At 40.1% G+C, this 18,183-nt stretch overlaps 1 protein-coding gene across 2 annotated transcripts in view; it reads right to left on the bottom strand.

The window, feature by feature from the left end:
- The window catches only part of FBN1 (fibrillin 1), a 264,472-nt gene that overhangs the window by 83,670 nt on the left and 162,619 nt on the right, over positions 1-18,183 (bottom strand). For both annotated transcript variants that reach the window (XM_070797597.1, XM_070797598.1), the window contains exons 20-32: positions 15,739-15,864; positions 15,053-15,172; positions 14,723-14,860; positions 13,841-13,891; positions 11,828-11,953; positions 9,852-10,079; positions 7,982-8,107; positions 7,734-7,862; positions 6,824-6,949; positions 6,596-6,721; positions 4,146-4,268; positions 2,566-2,691; positions 285-410 (exon numbers count right to left, since the gene is read on the bottom strand). In XM_070797597.1, the coding sequence (XP_070653698.1) occupies positions 285-410; positions 2,566-2,691; positions 4,146-4,268; positions 6,596-6,721; positions 6,824-6,949; positions 7,734-7,862; positions 7,982-8,107; positions 9,852-10,079; positions 11,828-11,953; positions 13,841-13,891; positions 14,723-14,860; positions 15,053-15,172; positions 15,739-15,864 (1,671 nt within the window). The remainder of the gene's footprint in view (positions 1-284; positions 411-2,565; positions 2,692-4,145; positions 4,269-6,595; positions 6,722-6,823; positions 6,950-7,733; positions 7,863-7,981; positions 8,108-9,851; positions 10,080-11,827; positions 11,954-13,840; positions 13,892-14,722; positions 14,861-15,052; positions 15,173-15,738; positions 15,865-18,183) is intronic.

Raw genomic sequence — 18,183 nt, 5'->3', positions numbered from 1 at the left:
ATAAAATGCTATTTTTAACCTCATAAAATGTTGATATTTATAGAGTTATTTATGGTGGCAATTTTTCTCATATGCCTTTTTTCATAGGTAAAGGGGAAAAAAACCCTCAGCTTAGATCCAATCTAAAATGTGACAAGTTTCAAAGAAGTGCAGGCTAAGTTAATGAAAAATGCTTTATAGTGCAATTAAAATATTAATAGTTTTTAAAACATATATTAATCTATAATTATGGTAGCAATCTCTTACCCACTAAAGGTTTTATTGTTCAGTTGGAAGAAACATACCTGTACAGCCTGTTTTTCCTTTTTTGCCTGAATAGCCCATATCACAGTGGCAGATAAATGAGCCTTTGGTGTTTTCACAGGTTCCACTTAGGCAGATATTTGGATTCAGATCACATTCATTGACATCTGTAAAATACAGATATTATTAATACATGTAACCATTTGTTTGATATCACTGACAGATTCTCCCTGAGATAAAGCAACTATGACAAATAAATAGAAAAGATGAAATGTTTTCACACAAATAAAAGTATATTTACATAGCTCACCTACATAACAATTACATAGCTCAATGCTTTCTACATTGAAGGCTAACCCTGCAGACTGGCTTTTTATCTGGCCCACAAGGAGGAGGTCAGATAATAAAATAAACTGATTCACTCTAGGTCTGGTCCTCAACCAGAGCCTGTTTCTCTGACAGTCTAGAAAACTTTTTAAAACAGCACATTCTGTTGCAAGATGAAAATTTTAATGCTGACTGCATGATGATAACATTTTAGTTCCATATTTTGAAAGAAAAGATAGATGAACTAATAGTCTAAGGGCAGATTGTTACAAACTCTACAACTTTCTCCAATTAAAAATTATCTTTTTTTATGACATTCATTTCTTTACTTTGAATGACATGACTTTAATTTTGAGGACTTCACAAATATTTGGTAAGCATTTTCAAAAGATAAAAATGTGATATAATTTAAATATTTGCAATTCTAGACTCTTGTTTCTGACCATGATGGAGTAATAGGAACCAAATTTACCTTCTCATTTAAAATAAAAACAACAAAAAAGGACAATATAGACAACAAAGACAATGATCAATGAGAGAAAGAAACTAGGTGGATTCTACAAACGCCCCAGATTACTGTGCAGGGAGTTTTAAAGCAATAGCACAGGGGAGGGTATGGCAGATGGAACCAGGAAATGTCCATGAGTTGGAGAGGTGAGGGTAGAATACCAGGGTAGCCAGAGTTCATAGTGCCAAGTAAAGGACAGAAAAGAGATGTACACGCACACACACACACAAAACTACAGTGATCTGCAGAAGGACCCAAACAATACTCAGATGAGTAGTGACCAGTATATTCATGTAAGGAAACTTAAATCTGGAGGAAGCATCATCCAAAAGAATTAGAGGGAATAATCATCAGAGTTCCCAGAAGGTGCAGAATTATACTTGTTCTTACCAGCCAGACTGGAAAACCTTGTTATCTATAGGGGAGTGAATAGAGTATCCAGGAGGATCTTGCCTTGGCAATAGAGAAAATGAGCCCAACCCAACTGCTGCTTCAAAGCAAGACTTTGAAAGGACCTATCTGTTTCCATATAATTTAACTATGTTCCAAAACAAAGCTCAGAAATTTTTCTAGGAATTCAAATACATTCAGGACCTAGTAAGGCAAAATTTACAATGTCTAGCATCCAATCCCTGGAGAAGGAAATGGCAACCCGCTCCAGTATTCTTGCCTGGGAAATCCCATGGACAGAGGAGCCTGGCGGGCTACAGTCGCATGCAATCTCAAAGAGTTGGACATGAGTTAGGGACTAAACCACCACCAGCATCCAATCAAAAGTTACCAGGCATTCAATGACAGAGGAAAATATGGCCCATAATAAAAAGGAAAGTCGATTTATTGAAATGGACTAGAACTGACATAGGTAATAGAATTAGTTGACATGGACCTGAAAACTGTTATTGTAACTGTATTCCCTGCATTTAAAAAGCTAGAGAAATGATTGGGCATATTAAGTAGAGACATTGAAGATACCAGAAAAAGACCGAATCAAACTTTTAGAGGTGAAAACTACAATGTCTGAGATTAAAAATATACTGAATGGAATTAAAGGCAGATTAGATACTGCATTAAAAGGTCTGACAGATTTGAAGACAGTAATAGAAACCCTCCAAAACAACCAATTCTAGAATGTATTGCATTATTGTCAGAAGTCAATTTTGATGCCTTGCAAACATTTGAAAAGCCAAACTCTAGGCAGAGCAAAAGGAGGGTTAAATGGCCAAAAATAATGCACAGACATAAAAGAAATGTCCCTCTGGAGTTGACCAAGTCTTAGCTTAGTCCATATAACATACTGACTAGAGCATCACAGCACAGTCACAAGAAAGATGCTTCTTGGAATGCTAACTTTGGAATACTATTAGTAGTATGCTCCTAAATATTTTTACTTTTCCCATTGGATTTATTCACTACTGAAACAAGTCTATGTAATACAATAGCACTTGTGAATAACCAGCAAATTGGAAAATCCTGTCTTCTTTGCTTACCTACACAAGTCTTCATGTCTTCAGATGCCATGAATCCATCATAACACAAGCACCTGTACTCTCCAGGTATGTTTGTACACTGACCACCATCACAGATATTGGGGTTATCTTCACACTCATCAATGTCTGCAGAGAATAAAGCCAACGATGACATGTTGTTGATAAGGGTTCCATTCATCAGTGATGAAAAAGTTAACTGACACAAGTCAAGTAAACTCAGCCTGCTCGCATAGGACTATTTGCTCTGAAATCCAAATAATGCTTTGCATAAATTATCCCATCAGGTTACCTTGGGTAAAACAAGAGAGAATCATTTTCAAGATCTACAACATACAGTTCAGGATGGAGGTCCACATGCTCTTAAAAGACCATCATTTAATTAGCACTTTTATCTCTGATATAAATTTATCATTTGAAAGACCATCAATCTTATTTATCTAACTTTCAAATTTAAATGCCTAAGTCTCTTATTTGCTGTTTTATAGATATTTTAAGATTTAAAAAGTACTGAAAATAAGCTTATCTACTTAGATGTACTTTTAGCATAATTTGCTATTGCTATTGCTAAGTCACTTGAGTCCTGTCCGACTCTGTGTGACCCCATAGATGGCAGCCCACCAGGCTTCCCCATCCCTGGGATTCTCCAGGCAAGAACACTGGAGTGGGTTGCCCTTTCCTTCTCCAATGCATGAAAGTGAAAAGTGAAAGTGAAGTCGCTCAGTCATGTTCGACCCTCAGCGACTCCATGGACTGCAGCCTTCCAGGCTCCTCCTACCATGGGATTTTCCAGGCAAGAGTACTGGCTGGAGTGGGGTGCCATTGCCTTCTCCGTTTAGCATAATACCTATTTTCAAATTTTAATTTTTATAACCTAGTGATTTTAAGGGAGATTTTACTAGGTCCAATAACATAATTGTGGTTCCCAAACCTAAATTTTCTTCTTAACCTGAGCCAAGATTAAAACTTATATTACCCACTTCATTTTCCATCTCTGACTACATGGCTCTTCTAGCCCAGGTGATACAGCAGGAAGTATAAATTATATCAGCAGTTCTCAAATTTTAGCATGCATCCAAAATCACTTAGAAGGCTTGAGAGAACAGATTACTGAGATCCACCCACAGGGGTTTCTGATTCAGTAGGTGTGGGTGCAGAGGGAAGGCTGAGACTTTGCTTTTCTAACATATTCTTGGTGATGCTGATGTAGGTCCAGGGAACATACCCTGAGTAGCACTGAAATAGGCCATCAGATCAGATTCTTCAAAATTCTAATCAATGAAGAAAATCTATTTTATATTGTACTTACTGAGCATGTGCCAGGTACTGTATTTTATATTGTACTTACTGAACAAGTGCCAGGTGCTATGCTAAATGCTATACATATTCTTCCATACAGGCCATCTGAACCCATTTTGTAGATGAGGAATCAGATGTCAAGGATCTTCATCAAGGACATACAGCTAAACTATGTGACAAAACAAAGACTGGAACTCAGGACTGTCTGACTCCAAAGCCCAGGCCCTGAACCACTCCACGTAGGGACCTGTTATTGAGTTTCCATGAAGCTAAAACCTACTTACCTGTGCAGGACCTCTGGTCAGGCATCAGTGCAAATCCTGGCTGACAGCTACATTCGTAGCTACCTTCAGAGTTTGTGCAGAAGGTCTCACAGCCACCGTTCATTATGCTGCATTCATCAATGTCTAAGAAAAAGGAAAATAATATTACCTTCCTCTGTGTGATGATGGCCCATGTTTGAATTTCTCAGGTATGTATGAGTCAAGTAAAAACCAAAACAAAATACAAAATTATAAGAGCATTCCAGGGCAACTGCAAGTCTCTGTATCATTTGGTTCCTTCAACAAATATTAACTGCACACTTACTGTGTGCTAAAGAGTTCCAGAAAAACATCTACTTCTGCTTCATTGACTATGCCAAAGCCTTTGACGGTGTGGATCACAACAAACTGTGGGGAATTCTTAAAGAGATGGGAATACCAGACCACCTGACCTTCCTCCTGAGAAATCTGGATGCAGGTGAAGAAGTAACAGTTAGAACTGGACATGGAACAACAGATTGGTTCTAAATTTGGAAAGGAGTACGTCAAGGCTATATACTGTCACCATGCTTATTTAACTTATATGCATCATGTGAAATGCCAGGCTGGATGAAGCATAAGCTGGAATCAAGATTGCTGGGAGAAATATCAATAACCTCAGATATGCAGATGACACCACCCTTATGGCAGAAAGTGAAGAACTACAGAGCCTCTTGATGAAAGTGAAAGAGGAGAGTGAAAAAGTTGGCTTAAAACTCAACATTCAGAAAACTAAGATCATGGCATCCAGTCCCATCACTTCATGGCAAATAGATGGGGAAACAATGAAAACTGTGACAGACTTTATTTTCTTGGGCTCCAAAATCACTGCAGTTGGTGACTGCAGCCATGAAATTAAAAGACACTTGTTCCTTGGAAGAAAAGCTATGACCAACTTAGACAGCATATTAAAAAGCAGAGACATTACTTTGCCAACAACGGTCCATCTAGTCAAAGCTATGGCTTTTCTAATAGTCATGTATGGATGTGAGAGTTGAACTATAAAGAAAGCGTTGCACTGAAGAATTGATGCTTTTGAACTGTGGTGTTGGAGGACTCTTGAGAGTCCCTTGGACTTCAAGGAAATCCAACCAGTCCATCCTAAAGGAAATCAGTCCTGAATATTTGTTGGAAAGACTGATGCTGAAGCTGAAACTCCAATGCTTTAGCCACCAGATTTGAAGAACTGACTCATTGGAAAAGGCCCTGATGCTGGGAAAGATTGAAAGCGGGAGAAGGGGATGATAGAGGATGAGATGGTTGGATGGATGGCATCACCAACTTGATGGACATGAGTTTGAGTAAGCTCCGGGAGTTGGTGATGGATGGGGAAGCCTGGTGTGCTGCAGTCTATGGGGTTGAAAAGAGTCAGACATGACTGAGCGACTGAACTGAAATGAACTGAACCGTGTGCTAGAGATGAGACCCTAACAGTGAATGAGATGGACATACTTACTGCCTTTATAACACTTAGGCTGTAGTTGGGGAGTTAGATGAACGATTAATGATACAATATATGGTGTGCCACGTGCAATGCAGGAGAAGTACTGGATGCTAGAACACACCTCAGTGACAACAGTGGGCAGGTGGGTGAAATTCTCTGGGTCACAGATTCCATCACAAACTTGACACTCAGTTTGGCTGAAGTTCCAATCCCCGTCAAGGGCCTGAGTTGGAGTTCTGAGTTGCTCAGGGCCATGAGTCAGAAGAATCTGGACTGATTTATGATTTTGGGTGGAAACCCTGTGAGACTTGGCAGTTCCACAAGCGGTATACCCCAACGCAGGCAAAAACTGGCGGTCTTCTACAAGGTTTCACTTTGACTCTGAGCACAGTAAAGCCACAGGGCTTTCTGCGCCAGTCTTCCCAGTACAACTAAACCTCCCCAGGGCAGCCACAAAGCAAAATGCCTGTCCCACAAAACTCCATTTTTAAGGAGTACCAGACCTGGCTTCTATTGCTCTGTGAGCTATAAACATACTATGGTCTTCTTCCCAATAATTATTCTTTGGAATCTGAGCTGCTCCAAACCACCTAAGGGCGGAGATCACACCCTGTGCCTTTTGTCTTTCTCCCAGCACTCATCAGACTGCACTTATTTCAGGCAGTCGGTAATCACTTGCTGATGTGCCTGGGTGTGCACATGCAGAAACAAAGCATATGCTACCGTTCACTAGTTAGAGCAGTGTGGGTCAGACGGTACTTGCTGGAGCTAAAACATTCTACAGTCGTCACTGAACTGGTTCTTTAAACAGATGAGGGAGGCCAGATCCAAAGATCATAAGCCACCGTGAGAAGACTTTTACTTCCAGGAAAACTGGAAACATTAAGTAAAAGCAACTAGTGATGGAGATGGAACTCAGAGAACATGGCTTAAGTGCTTTAGAAAGAGACTAAAGAAAATAAGAAATGGCATAAGCTACAGAACTTACCAACACAAAACAGCCTGTCAGGGGTAGAGTGGTAGCCAGGGTTGCAGGCACACTGGTACTTCCCTATGAGGTTCACGCAGCGGCCATGGGGGCAGAGGTGTGCACTTAGTTCACACTCATTGATGTCTGTTTAAAAATAAGAACAGCAAACATGCAGCCATCAGCCTCTGACTCTGACTAGGATGTGGGCCGAATGACTGGCCCCAGGTCAGTGGTCTTCCTCCTTACCTATACACGCCGAGATGTTGGGGGCCAGCTGATGGCCAGGGGGACATTCACAGCGGTAACTTCCCTCAGTGTTCAGGCACACGCCTCCTCGGCACAACAGCGGATCTCTCTGACACTCATCGATATCTGCAACATGGAAATGACCCCTATTGATGATGTGGAAGGTGTCCTGCCCCAGACCCCCATGACCTGGTCAGTGCATTCAGCACCCAGGTGCTGGAAGTCCTGGCTGCTAGTGGCTCACAGGCTCCCTTCTTGGAGAACTGATACCCACCTCACTCAGAAATGGCTGGGAGGTGAGAAATTATACCCCCTCCCATGCTGGGGGCCGCTCATAGCCAAACTGACATGAGAGTATAAAATCTCAGTTTCCTGCCCTTGAGTTGGGACAACTCTTGGGTGCTTTCACACTCCCAGGCCCTTGTGGGATCAGGTTAGAGCTAAAATCTAGCCTAACACTTTGCTTCTATTCTTCCCCTGCCCTAAGCGGCTTCCCTCCCTTTCTTACAGGTTTCTCCTAAGAGCACTGAAAAAATATTCCCATCTCAGGCCTGTTGCTAGGGAACCTGACCTAATGCAACTATCTTAATCAATCTCCTTTTAGAGAAATGATGAATAGAAACTCTAGAACGTGACTCCTAAAACATATCTTGTGTTTGAATTGTTCTTTCTTCCCCAGGGTGTCTATTCCAGGTCACTTCTCAGGGACCTACAGACCACCTACCACCCCACAGCATGAATTCCCTCATTCCTTCCGTATGTCAGTCTCCCTCTGCCACAGACCAATGCCTGACTCACTGGTCAGGAGACCAGCACACTGGGGGAGCAGGGAGAACCCACACAGGCGATGAGTCACCCAAGCGTCTTGGCTCGTTTCTTCCCTGGGCTGATCCAATGGTCACGCACTCACCCATGCAGTTCTTCATCATCATGAATCCGCTTTCATAGCCTTCATCGCACTTGCACTCAAAGTCCCCGGGGGTGTTCACACACTGGCCTCGGCCACAGAGGTCAGGGGATATGCGGCATTCGTCGATGTCTGCGCAAAGGCGGTAAGTAGGCAGCAGGTGAGCATCAGAACAGCTTTACTCCTTGTGGCCACATGTTAAAGACCAAGGGTGCCCAAGGGTGTCCCTCCAGGGAGAGCCCCTCACTGACCTGTGCAGTTCCTTTCTTCAGAATCCAGAGCAAAGCCGCTGTCACACCTGCACTTGAAGCTGCCAATGGTGTTCCTGCACTTGCCGTGGGTGCACAGGTTGGGAATCATCTTACACTCGTTGATGTCTTCAAGAGAAATTAAGTGTGGCACAAATCCATAAGTGATCCATTTGGAGGAATCCACGCGCCATGTGAAACCCAGGGAGACAGAAGGGCTTGATTTAAGGTCTTGGTCACACGCATTTAAAAAATGTGATGACCATCAGAAATAGGACTTTGTAAATAGTTTTAGACTTCTAAACGTCTCCATTTTAGAAAGTATTATTAAATAAGTAAAGAGTGGGTTTATTTGGCCTTCTAAAGCCCAGAACACTATCTGACACATACCAAACACTGAACTATTTGCTGAATGGATGAATAAAAATTTTAAAGTCACTAGTGTCTATATGTAAAGCATATAAAGGATTTTCAAATAGACTTTCCTATAGCTACCAAATTGAGTATGTAGCGGAATGAGACATTCATTTATGCTTCCTGACACTTTTTTTTATACCTAAAAATAATTTCAAAAGAGATGTCATTTGTAATTTAAATTATTTATAAATGCTGTATACTATTTAAAACACATTCTAAATAAGGAGTACTGATTTAAGATATTTTCTCAATTAACATGAAGGTTTCATTAATACAATGAAAGTGTCCAATATTTCCTATGTATGTGGGGACTGCACTTGTAACATGTGATTTGAGTTTCCCTTTATAGGGGCCTTTCTAAAGCAAGACCTAGAGCTTAAGAAATCAAGTTCATTGCTACCAAATGTTACGAGAGACAGAACTGGCAGATTAAATCTCAGGAACATCTAGTCCTTCTCTGGCAATGGACCACCACAACCTTTGAATTCAAATCACCTAAGTTTCTCTGAATTTACTTGAGAGACATGTAAGAAGGCCATCTAGAAACTGTCTCTCTAGACGGTACAGCTTTATCTCTAGGATTTCTTGAACCAAATGCTCAGTAGGAAAAAAGTTAACACTTTTTAATTAAGGATGGTAAGATTTACATGCTCACTTCCCATTTTTATAAGTTCATTTAATTGTGAAGTATAACAAGTAGACTCAGACACAACGGGAAAATGACATAAAATTCTACACTGGGAGCTAAAGTTGGGCATCCCTGAATAACTGGAATTTTGAGTATCCAATTATGATTTTTTTCCACATGCTGAAGTAAACACGTTCTTGTATCATGGTGCATAAAATGGCAACTCAATTTTGAAATTAGATTAAATCTGTGACTTCTTTTTTTTTTTAACATGGGTTTTATGTTTAGCAAAAGAAGATAAAATTTAGAATATCTTAAGCCACTGGAGTGTGTTTGCTACAGGAATGAATTTCAGTGCATTTGGACAAGGAGGCCCTGCCACTGGGTTTCTCACACCATTATCTATACTCAGGTGGACCACAGTGACATGAATACCTCAAATGAACACTGCAAACACATGAGCCACAGGTGACAAGATAAAGGTCATCTCTAGGGCCTCAGCAGATGGCATAAACATTTCCCAAGATTTTTCTTTCATTTATGCTTAGCTTTAGGATAATATCAAAATCTACTATAATACTTAATAGTGACTAGATGGGAGAGGAAAGTGACCACAGGAAGCCCCGAGATGTAGAAAAAGAAATTTCGTAATGGAGTGAATATTTTGCCATATAAAATTCAGAAAGCAAAGAAGGCATCCTGAGATGATGATCCAGGGATGACCATGTTGATGACATTTATTGTAATTCTGCTAGCAGAACTCTGCACTCCTGAAAAGGCATCCTATTGACTGAAAAGAAGAGCAATCAACCACTGACACCACTGTACCTTTGAAAAAACGTTTGCCATTTGTAATTTCTTTTGTGGCGAATCCGGGTCCTCTGGGACAGAGCTCCTCGTACTCAGGTGTGTTTCTCACGGGACACTCCTCACACTCCTCGGTGCCCCAGGCTGCCCCGACTGAGCAGCAGCAGGCGTCCATGCGGTGGCGCCCAGCCACGGGCAGGGTGCACTCCTCGTCCTCGTACCTCAGGAAGCAGGTTTCCAGGCGGATATCTGCCGAGGGAGCAAACAGAGATGGGCTGAGGAGAGAGCTACTCTGTTTCCACTGCCTCAGACTGCCAGCCTGTGTTAGGCCAAGTGGGACACACACAGTAATTTACTATAATCTTATTGACTGAAACTCTTTTTTTTTTTTTTCCTCAAAGGCTTTGTGGTGGGTTTTCCTGCTTCCTAAAGGCTTGCTGGCAGCTCATATTTCTTTGCATCTCCTCTTGTGGCAAGAATCCTTTCAATGCTAGGCATTTTCTGATAATTCCCCAGAAGCAGCAGTATTCGGAGAAATCCTGCAATGCTCTTTTGGGAAACGTATTCCTCATTATCCAACCAGGCTAATTACCAATGCATGTACTCTATGATGTCTTGACATCACTCTAGCTGAAAGCCAACTGCAGTCTTTATTGTTGGAAAACATCTCAGCTGGCTCCAGCACCCTTTCCTCAGATCCACTTCATTTTTGGAGAGGTAGAATGGTGAACTCTGAAATGAGGACTGCCTTCCTTGAGATTAGAGAGGGAAAACAGCAAAGAAGAGCCACTGACTCCTCAAGTATTTCCTTCACCTCAGCATGTGCTTATGTGCACATTCTTCTGTGTACATGTGGGAATGTGGGCTTCCTTTAATGCTAGAAAGCTATGGAAGCCTTCTGTGAAATTCCATATTTCGGTTGTGTCTATTAAGATGGTTAATTTCAAAATGAATCCTAGTCTAAACACTGAAGCATCTTTCAACTTAAGAACCTGGAAAAAGGTTCTCATTAATTGCCGAATCCTCCTAAACAAAGATGCAAAGGCTCAAAATGGGATTAACTGACATCCATAGTTATAAATTCCAGCTTTTATATTCTGCATTGCTTACATTGTAAACCATAAAGTTTCACATTTAAAGGGTGATTAATCCTAATTCATAAAGGAGCTGTATCTTTTAAATGCATGCCACTCTTTCAACCACCTACAGTGGTCTTTCACTAAAGATGCTCTTCAGGATCACACAGTTTCAGATACACAATGTGGCTGAGCATCATTTCCAGAGTCATGCACTCCAAAACCAGTTATCCAAAGGATTTTATTCCTGGGAGTCAGAAGCCATAACAGTAACACCAGAAAAAGCCCAAGACTCCACATGATGACTGCAGGATCTCAAAACTACCACCAAAGAGTCCACAGGTCAGGTTTCTAAAAATCAAAGTTTTGTGTCCAATCTCTTCCACATCATTGTCACTTGGGTTCTAGCAGTTGTCATGGAGAGTCACACCATGGCTGATGGTGACAACAGGCCTCGTTCCCTCAGGTTCACTACTCAGGCTGTTACAGTCTTTACTGCTGAAACCCACAGGAGTTTCCTGAAAAGACCTGTCTTTCTGGCTAATGGCAGGCTTGCCTAGCAGGCTAAGGCTACAGTTTCTGATTAAGCAAAAATGTTCTCCTTACTGATCACCTAGAATTCTACATCCATGGCATATGGAGGACAGATTTAAGAGCTCTAGAATAATAATTGTGATGGTAGCAGTTTAATGAATAATCACATATCATTAAAGAACTGTCAGGTTCCCTACTATTTATAAGGAATAAAGAGCTGAGTCAGGAAGGCTATTTGTCAAGGAAACCACTATGAATGCTAATAGAAATGCTGAATTTGGGATGTGTGTGTGTCTGTACTTGAAACTGAATATTCAGGTCTATCTTCTGAGTTCTGAATAATTGTTAAGAAATGTTCATTAGAAAAGTAATGAGCTCAGTATTTACCTAGGCAAATCCTCCCTGTGGCATCCAAAGTCATCCCACTGGGACACTGACATTTAAATGATCCCTTGGAGTTAACACACAAGCCATTCTTGCAGACTCCTGGGAACACTTCACATTCATCTATATCTATGAAGAAAAAAAGAAAGCACGAAGTTAATACATCTGCATAGCACAATTCTACTTTATTCCATTCAGGGAGTCATATTCCCACAACTGAAAAGGCCATTTTGAACTTAGTAAGTAGAAAACTAGTTTGCTTCTAAATAATTCATGTAGAATTTCTAGGATGTTTAAAAAGCCACCAGACAGAGCTCACCCATTAACAAAGATATTATTGCTTCTCTATCAGTCCCAGGGAGTAATTTTTGAGTTGTAAAAACAGGGAGTTTGTGGGAGTTCTTAGAGACAAGTTTGGGTACTATGGACATCTCAGGTAAGGCTCCCAAGTGAAAGAAAGTGAAAGTGTTAGTCATCCAGTCACGTCTGATTTTTTGTGATCCCATGGCTATAGCCTGCTGGGTTCCCTTGTCCATGGGATTTCCCAGGAAAGAATACTGAACTGGGTAGCCATTCCCTTCTCCAGGGGATCTTCCCAACCCAGGCACTGAACCCAGGTCTCCTGCATTGCAGGCAGATTCTTTACCATCTAAGCTATCAGGGAAGCGCTAAGGCTCCCAGAAGCCATTTAATTAGCTTTACTAGACCAGATGGCTGGAATTAAGAAAAGAAACAGAAGTCTGATCTTTCAAATTAGCAAAGAAGAAATAGCTTGAAGATAAGCACAGAAAAAATCCACCACTGGGGAATATGTGCAGCCAATCAAAAGAGTCTCCTTTGAGAGGTGCTGAGATGTCCCAAGAAAGTGTGTAACTTTCTAGTTCTAACTCAGAAATGGTCTCGAGCTATCCTGTCAAAGCCTTGGTGGTTCCAGCTTGGGTTGGAGAGAGCTGGAAGATGCTCACGGTCATTCGTTCATCATTCACTGCATCTGTCTCAAACATATTAGCCCTTCCCAGTTTGCTGAAGGGAGAGCATTGTGTTCTCTGCACTGTTTTTGGAAAAATACTCACCATCAAGTTAACCCAAAGAAAGGCACTTACTTACTTGCTAATGCCAAAAAGGGGTAGCATTAGTCAAGAAACTCACACACACTGTGTCTCTATTTAGAAGAAATAACTTTCCAAGCCAGGGATGTTGAAAAAAAAAAATTCTAAATCTTTCCGTATAAGAGAAATAAATGGGGAGGGGGAAATGTACCTTTTTGGGGCTGTTTTGCTCTGGGTCCACTTGTATACCAAAATATGCTGCTGAGGTCAGATAAGTTATTAACAGTGGGTCTGGACCAGAGAGAGGCCAAAGGATTCAGTCATCATTTGGAAAGCAAGCTCTTGGGTGGGGGTTGTAGTGTTCCTCTTTATTTTAGCAGGGAAAAAAAGTTCATTTCATTCCACATATGGGACTAATTGCTGTTTTTAAAATTTTTCAGCTGCTGTGTCATGTCAGGTTGTGTTAGTCACCCTGACCTATGTCTGTCTACCCGGGACTCCATGAGAAAAGAAAAATCACAGGAAAGTAGAAAGAATCCATGTAGACTCTCAAAAATGAGGCAATAGAGGTGTGTCTTTCTCATCATACATAACCATGAAACAAACAACAACAAAAGGATCCAGGAGAAAATCAAGAGAAATGCAAGATTTGCAGCCTTATCACAAACTTCCTTTTTTTTTTTCTTCCCCATAGATAACACTTTGAAATTGTAGTCACTCAAAACTACGGTCAGCCTAAATCATTTTCAAGACGCTCTGCCCTTTGGCCATAGAGCTCTGACGCTGGCAAGAGCACACACTTGTGAAATTCATGTCTGTTACAGGTTCGGCAGTTCTCATTATTTTTTTTCCCCTGCTACATATTTCTCACTGGGAAGTTACATGACAGCTTTATGCAGTCCAAGTTAATACAAGCATTCTTCTTCATGCATGCAGAAATTTATGATTTATAAATAATCATAAATACCTTCACACTGTGTTCCTTTAATTCTTGAATAGCCTTTCCCACATATGGGATCTGTATCAAAAAAACAAACAAAAAGCAAAAAAACAAATCTGAGATAACAATATCCAGACTTTATGACACAATATTAGAAACATGACAGAGGCCCTTTAACATGGAATTGATTTTATTGCTATGAATAATTCTGAGGCAACGAAGTGTCACTGAGATTGTATAGGTGAGGGAGAAGAATGAAATGTCTCCTTGAATAAAGCTCAGTCCATCTGTGAGATTCTGAAAGGCTCAAAGATACCCTAAAGATCTCACTATGGTGATGCCTAAGAAGCAAACTGATTTGATTTCTGTCTTGCTGTGACCCCTAAAACATGAATCATACTATAGCATTACTGTAACATAAATGTGGAAAACAAAGTCTAGAACGGGCAGGTCTCAAGCCCTGCAGCAGTCACACTATTATCAGTTCACACATTTATATATCCAAACACTGAATCAACAGAATCATTAGCAAGGCTCTCAAACCTCAGTTTTGCAATAACTTTAGTCGTGAACTCTGGTTCCTTTATATCAATATTTTTGGGGGAAGAAAACCTGTGCCTGTAAAAAACTCAGGACCCTTAATCATGAAGTTCCTAAGATAGCCAATAAGAATTGCTGATCTGGGAAAGCCACACCAGATAACTTACATTACAGTGTGGTGACAGAAAAGAATGAATTAACCAAATCACATACAATCATTGCCCTTGACACTTAATTTCCTACACAGCTACATGTTTCCTTGAGGTCATCAGAACAAAATCTTCTATAATTCCCACGTGAACTTAAATGAACAAAGGTCCAAGTAAAATTCCCAGTGAGCAGAGGAGCCACGGCACCCCCTTCTCTTACCGACTTGGCATGGGGTGCATGGGCTCCCCCAGGCAGCACCAAGGGATGAACAGCACTGGGACTTCAATGTGGCTCCATTGATGTTGATCTCACACCGCCCATCGATGACAGTCTGCCAACAAGTGCCCTTAATGGTTTCTGTAGGGGCAGGGGGTGATGATATTTAATAGACAATTAACAGAATCTATCTCAAAAATTCAAACATGTACATTGGGATAATGATAGTTTAAAATTTTGTTTTTCCATACTGAAACCCTTCTGCAATAAAAGTGGACATTAAATACAGCAGCACTGATAAAACAGGAAAATCATTCTTGGAAAGATAAATACCTATGCAGATGGTTTTTGTTGGATCCAAAGTACTTTCAGAAGAACATTCACAAATGAAAGAGCCCGGACTGTTCTTGCAGACTCCATTAATGCAAGGACTTGATTCACATTCATCGATGTCTGAAACAAAAATAGGTCTACATTACTGCTAAAAACTAGTCTTGGGCACGAATGAATCTTTAAACTTTGGTCTCAACTGCTACCACATATTCTTCATTAGATAATAAAGCTGGTCTAGATAGATTTTTTTCCCTAGACTAGATGGAATGCCAAAAATAATAACTGAGCACATCTCTATGTTCAGCACATGGCTGAATCTTTTTAATTCAGAAAATCTGGAGCAAATGTAAGCGTGATTTCTGAATTATTTACTCAAATAGCATATATCTAATATTTTCTTAATCTATTAAATGTTGGTAAATAAAATACCAAATGCAGGAAAATACAAAATGGATACTCTTAAATAGCATTTGAATGTGAAATAAATGGTGATTGAAAGGCCAATTGCAGATAAGTATTATCAGCAGCTTATAAAGTGTATACAAGTGTCATTCAGGATCACAGAACTTCAACTACGCGACACAACTGTCTAAAATAAGAAGTGGCTTTAATTTATCTTTGTGCTTTTCCAGTGGATCTCCAAAAGGCAACAAAGTCCATGGTATAAGAACAAAAACGAGTCCTACCTTCACAGGTTTTCAGTTCAGGTTTGTATATAAATCCCTTGGGGCAGGTACAGACAAAACTTCCAGGAGTATTTCTACATTGTCCATTGTCACAAAGCAGACTATTCAATACACATTCATTAATATCTGGAAAATAAAGAAAACATAAACTTTTAAAAGATCTTATCCTTCGCATGCAATTTCTTTGCTTTTTTTAAGTTACGTTTTTAAGGTCATAATGATATGATTGATTCAAGGAAGGAGCAAAACTCCTATACCATTGGTTTTTGCCAAAATTACCTAGTTTTAAAAAATAGGTGACTGATCTGATTATTTTTACTAGGTATCTACAAAGTCTAAAATCACCAGACCATTTGATTCACTTCTTTGGCAGGAAAAATAACTTAGATTTGCTGAAAATCATTATTTATTGGGTTGGACAAAATGTTTGTTTGGTGTTTTTCTATTTCTTTGCCATAAGATGGTACAGGAAAACCCGAATGAACTTTTTGGCCAACCCAATATATAATTGCTTCATTGTGCCAAAGTTAAAAGGACTAATCCCACTGTTTTAAAGAATTGACTAAATATTTAGAAAGTATGGTCCATCTTTAATAAGTATGAGTTCCAGGATGGGTGTTTCTTCTTCAGAATAATTTAAGTGGTCTCCAGTTATGTTTATAAAGTATGAAGCAAGCTGTAGACTTTATAATTGCCATGAAGAATGCAAACTAGAGATTCAGAGAGCTGAGTAATAGGCCTGTGTGATACAAAATCAAACTTCTGCTATGTATTACTTAGATAATTGAGGAAGTGTGGAACTTAAACAGTCTGCTATACCACACTGAGCTAAACTACATCATACAGCCCACAAAGCAGGCCACATATTCACAAGGAACTTTTTACACACCGAGTGATTCTGCTTAGATTATCATCTGACAAGCTAGTGGTCCTTACATGAAATATACACAAATTCGGTACTAGAGAGCTGCATGAGTTCACATCAGTAAACAGACTTCAATCAGCAACTTACAGTGATCCCTTGGTATCTGCAGGGGATTGGTTCCAGGAACCCCATCCCTGCCATCCAGGTTACCAAAATGTGTGGATGTTCAAGTCCCTTATATAAAATGGTATAGTACTGGCGTATAACCTATGCACATCCTCCTCTGTACTTTAAACCATCTCTAGATTACTTATAATACCGAATACAACATACATGCTATGTAAATAGTTGCTGGTATATGGAAAATTCAAGTTTTGCTTTTGGGAACTTTCGGGAATTTTTTTTCAAGTATCTTTGATCTGAGGTTGGTTAGATATGCAAATACAAAACTCACAGATGTAGAGGGCTGTGTTTATAAAGTACTTAAAATATGGGAAAATCAAGCAGAAAGTGATGTTATTGTCCGGGCAAACAGCATGCTGAGAATTCTGTCAAAATTGTATAACAAATGCTAACACTTCCCCAAAGGGTCAATATTGCAATTCTCAACTGATGATGTCAGAAGAATATGGAACTTTAAGGACCTGAGGATTAAGAAATAAAAGAGCCAATCCCTGGAATTTTCTGGAAAGTGGCTGGAGTGGATCTTTGATTTCTAACTTCATACTTCTGAACACAACCTGAAATATGAACATGCATGCTCAGTCAAGTCCAACTGCTTGTGACCCCATGGATTGTAGCTCGCCAGGCTCCTCTGTCTATGGAATTTTTTAGGCAAGAATCCTGGAGTGGGTTGTCATTTCCTCTTCCAGGGGGTCTTCCCGATCCAGGGATTGAACCCATGTCTCCTGCACTGCAGGAGAATTCTTTACCACTGAGCCACCAGGGAAGTCCTGAAACATGAACATCCTTCTGATGATAATGGGACCGCCTTTGGAATAGACACTAGAACTCTGAAAGAAGAATCCCTTCTGCGTCCCAGATTCTCTGTTTGCTTCGCATGGGGTGATTTCAAGATAAAGTTAAAACATCTCTGTGTCTTTCTGGCATGTCCAAATAAACAATGATTTTTCAAGTCTGCCAATGTAGAGAGGCTCTTATAGAAAAATGAAATCGTAAAACTTTTGAGATGAGTCTAGTTTGAAAGTACTACGTGTACTCAAATAACAACTATACTCTCCCAAAAAAAGGGGCCCTAAAATTAAGGGTATGAGAGAGAAAGAAATCATTTCTCAAAATTCAGTATATATCATAAATGTAGACTTTTCCTTCTGAAAGGCCAGGTTTGGGCCAGCAATAAAAGTTAGGGAGACAAAAAGAAACCCACTAGTCAAAATAAGAGGGTGTTGTGGTAAGTCAGTGTCTCCCCTGATCTGCTTCAATCCTCCATTTTCTTAGGTACTTATTTAGCCTGAAATATGCAGGGAAAGCTGATTTGAACGGGGGCAGAGAAGATGCTCTGATTTGTTGTTAGTTCTTCTTATGTGAGTGCAAATGCCACACATTAAGAAGGAAAGCAG

The sequence above is a fragment of the Bos indicus genome, chromosome 10 (genome assembly GCF_029378745.1).
Source record: "Bos indicus isolate NIAB-ARS_2022 breed Sahiwal x Tharparkar chromosome 10, NIAB-ARS_B.indTharparkar_mat_pri_1.0, whole genome shotgun sequence".
In the NCBI taxonomy this organism is placed as follows: Eukaryota; Metazoa; Chordata; class Mammalia; order Artiodactyla; family Bovidae; genus Bos; species Bos indicus.
Note: the sequence above shows the minus strand (reverse complement) of the source record. Positions and strands in the feature narration are given on the sequence as shown.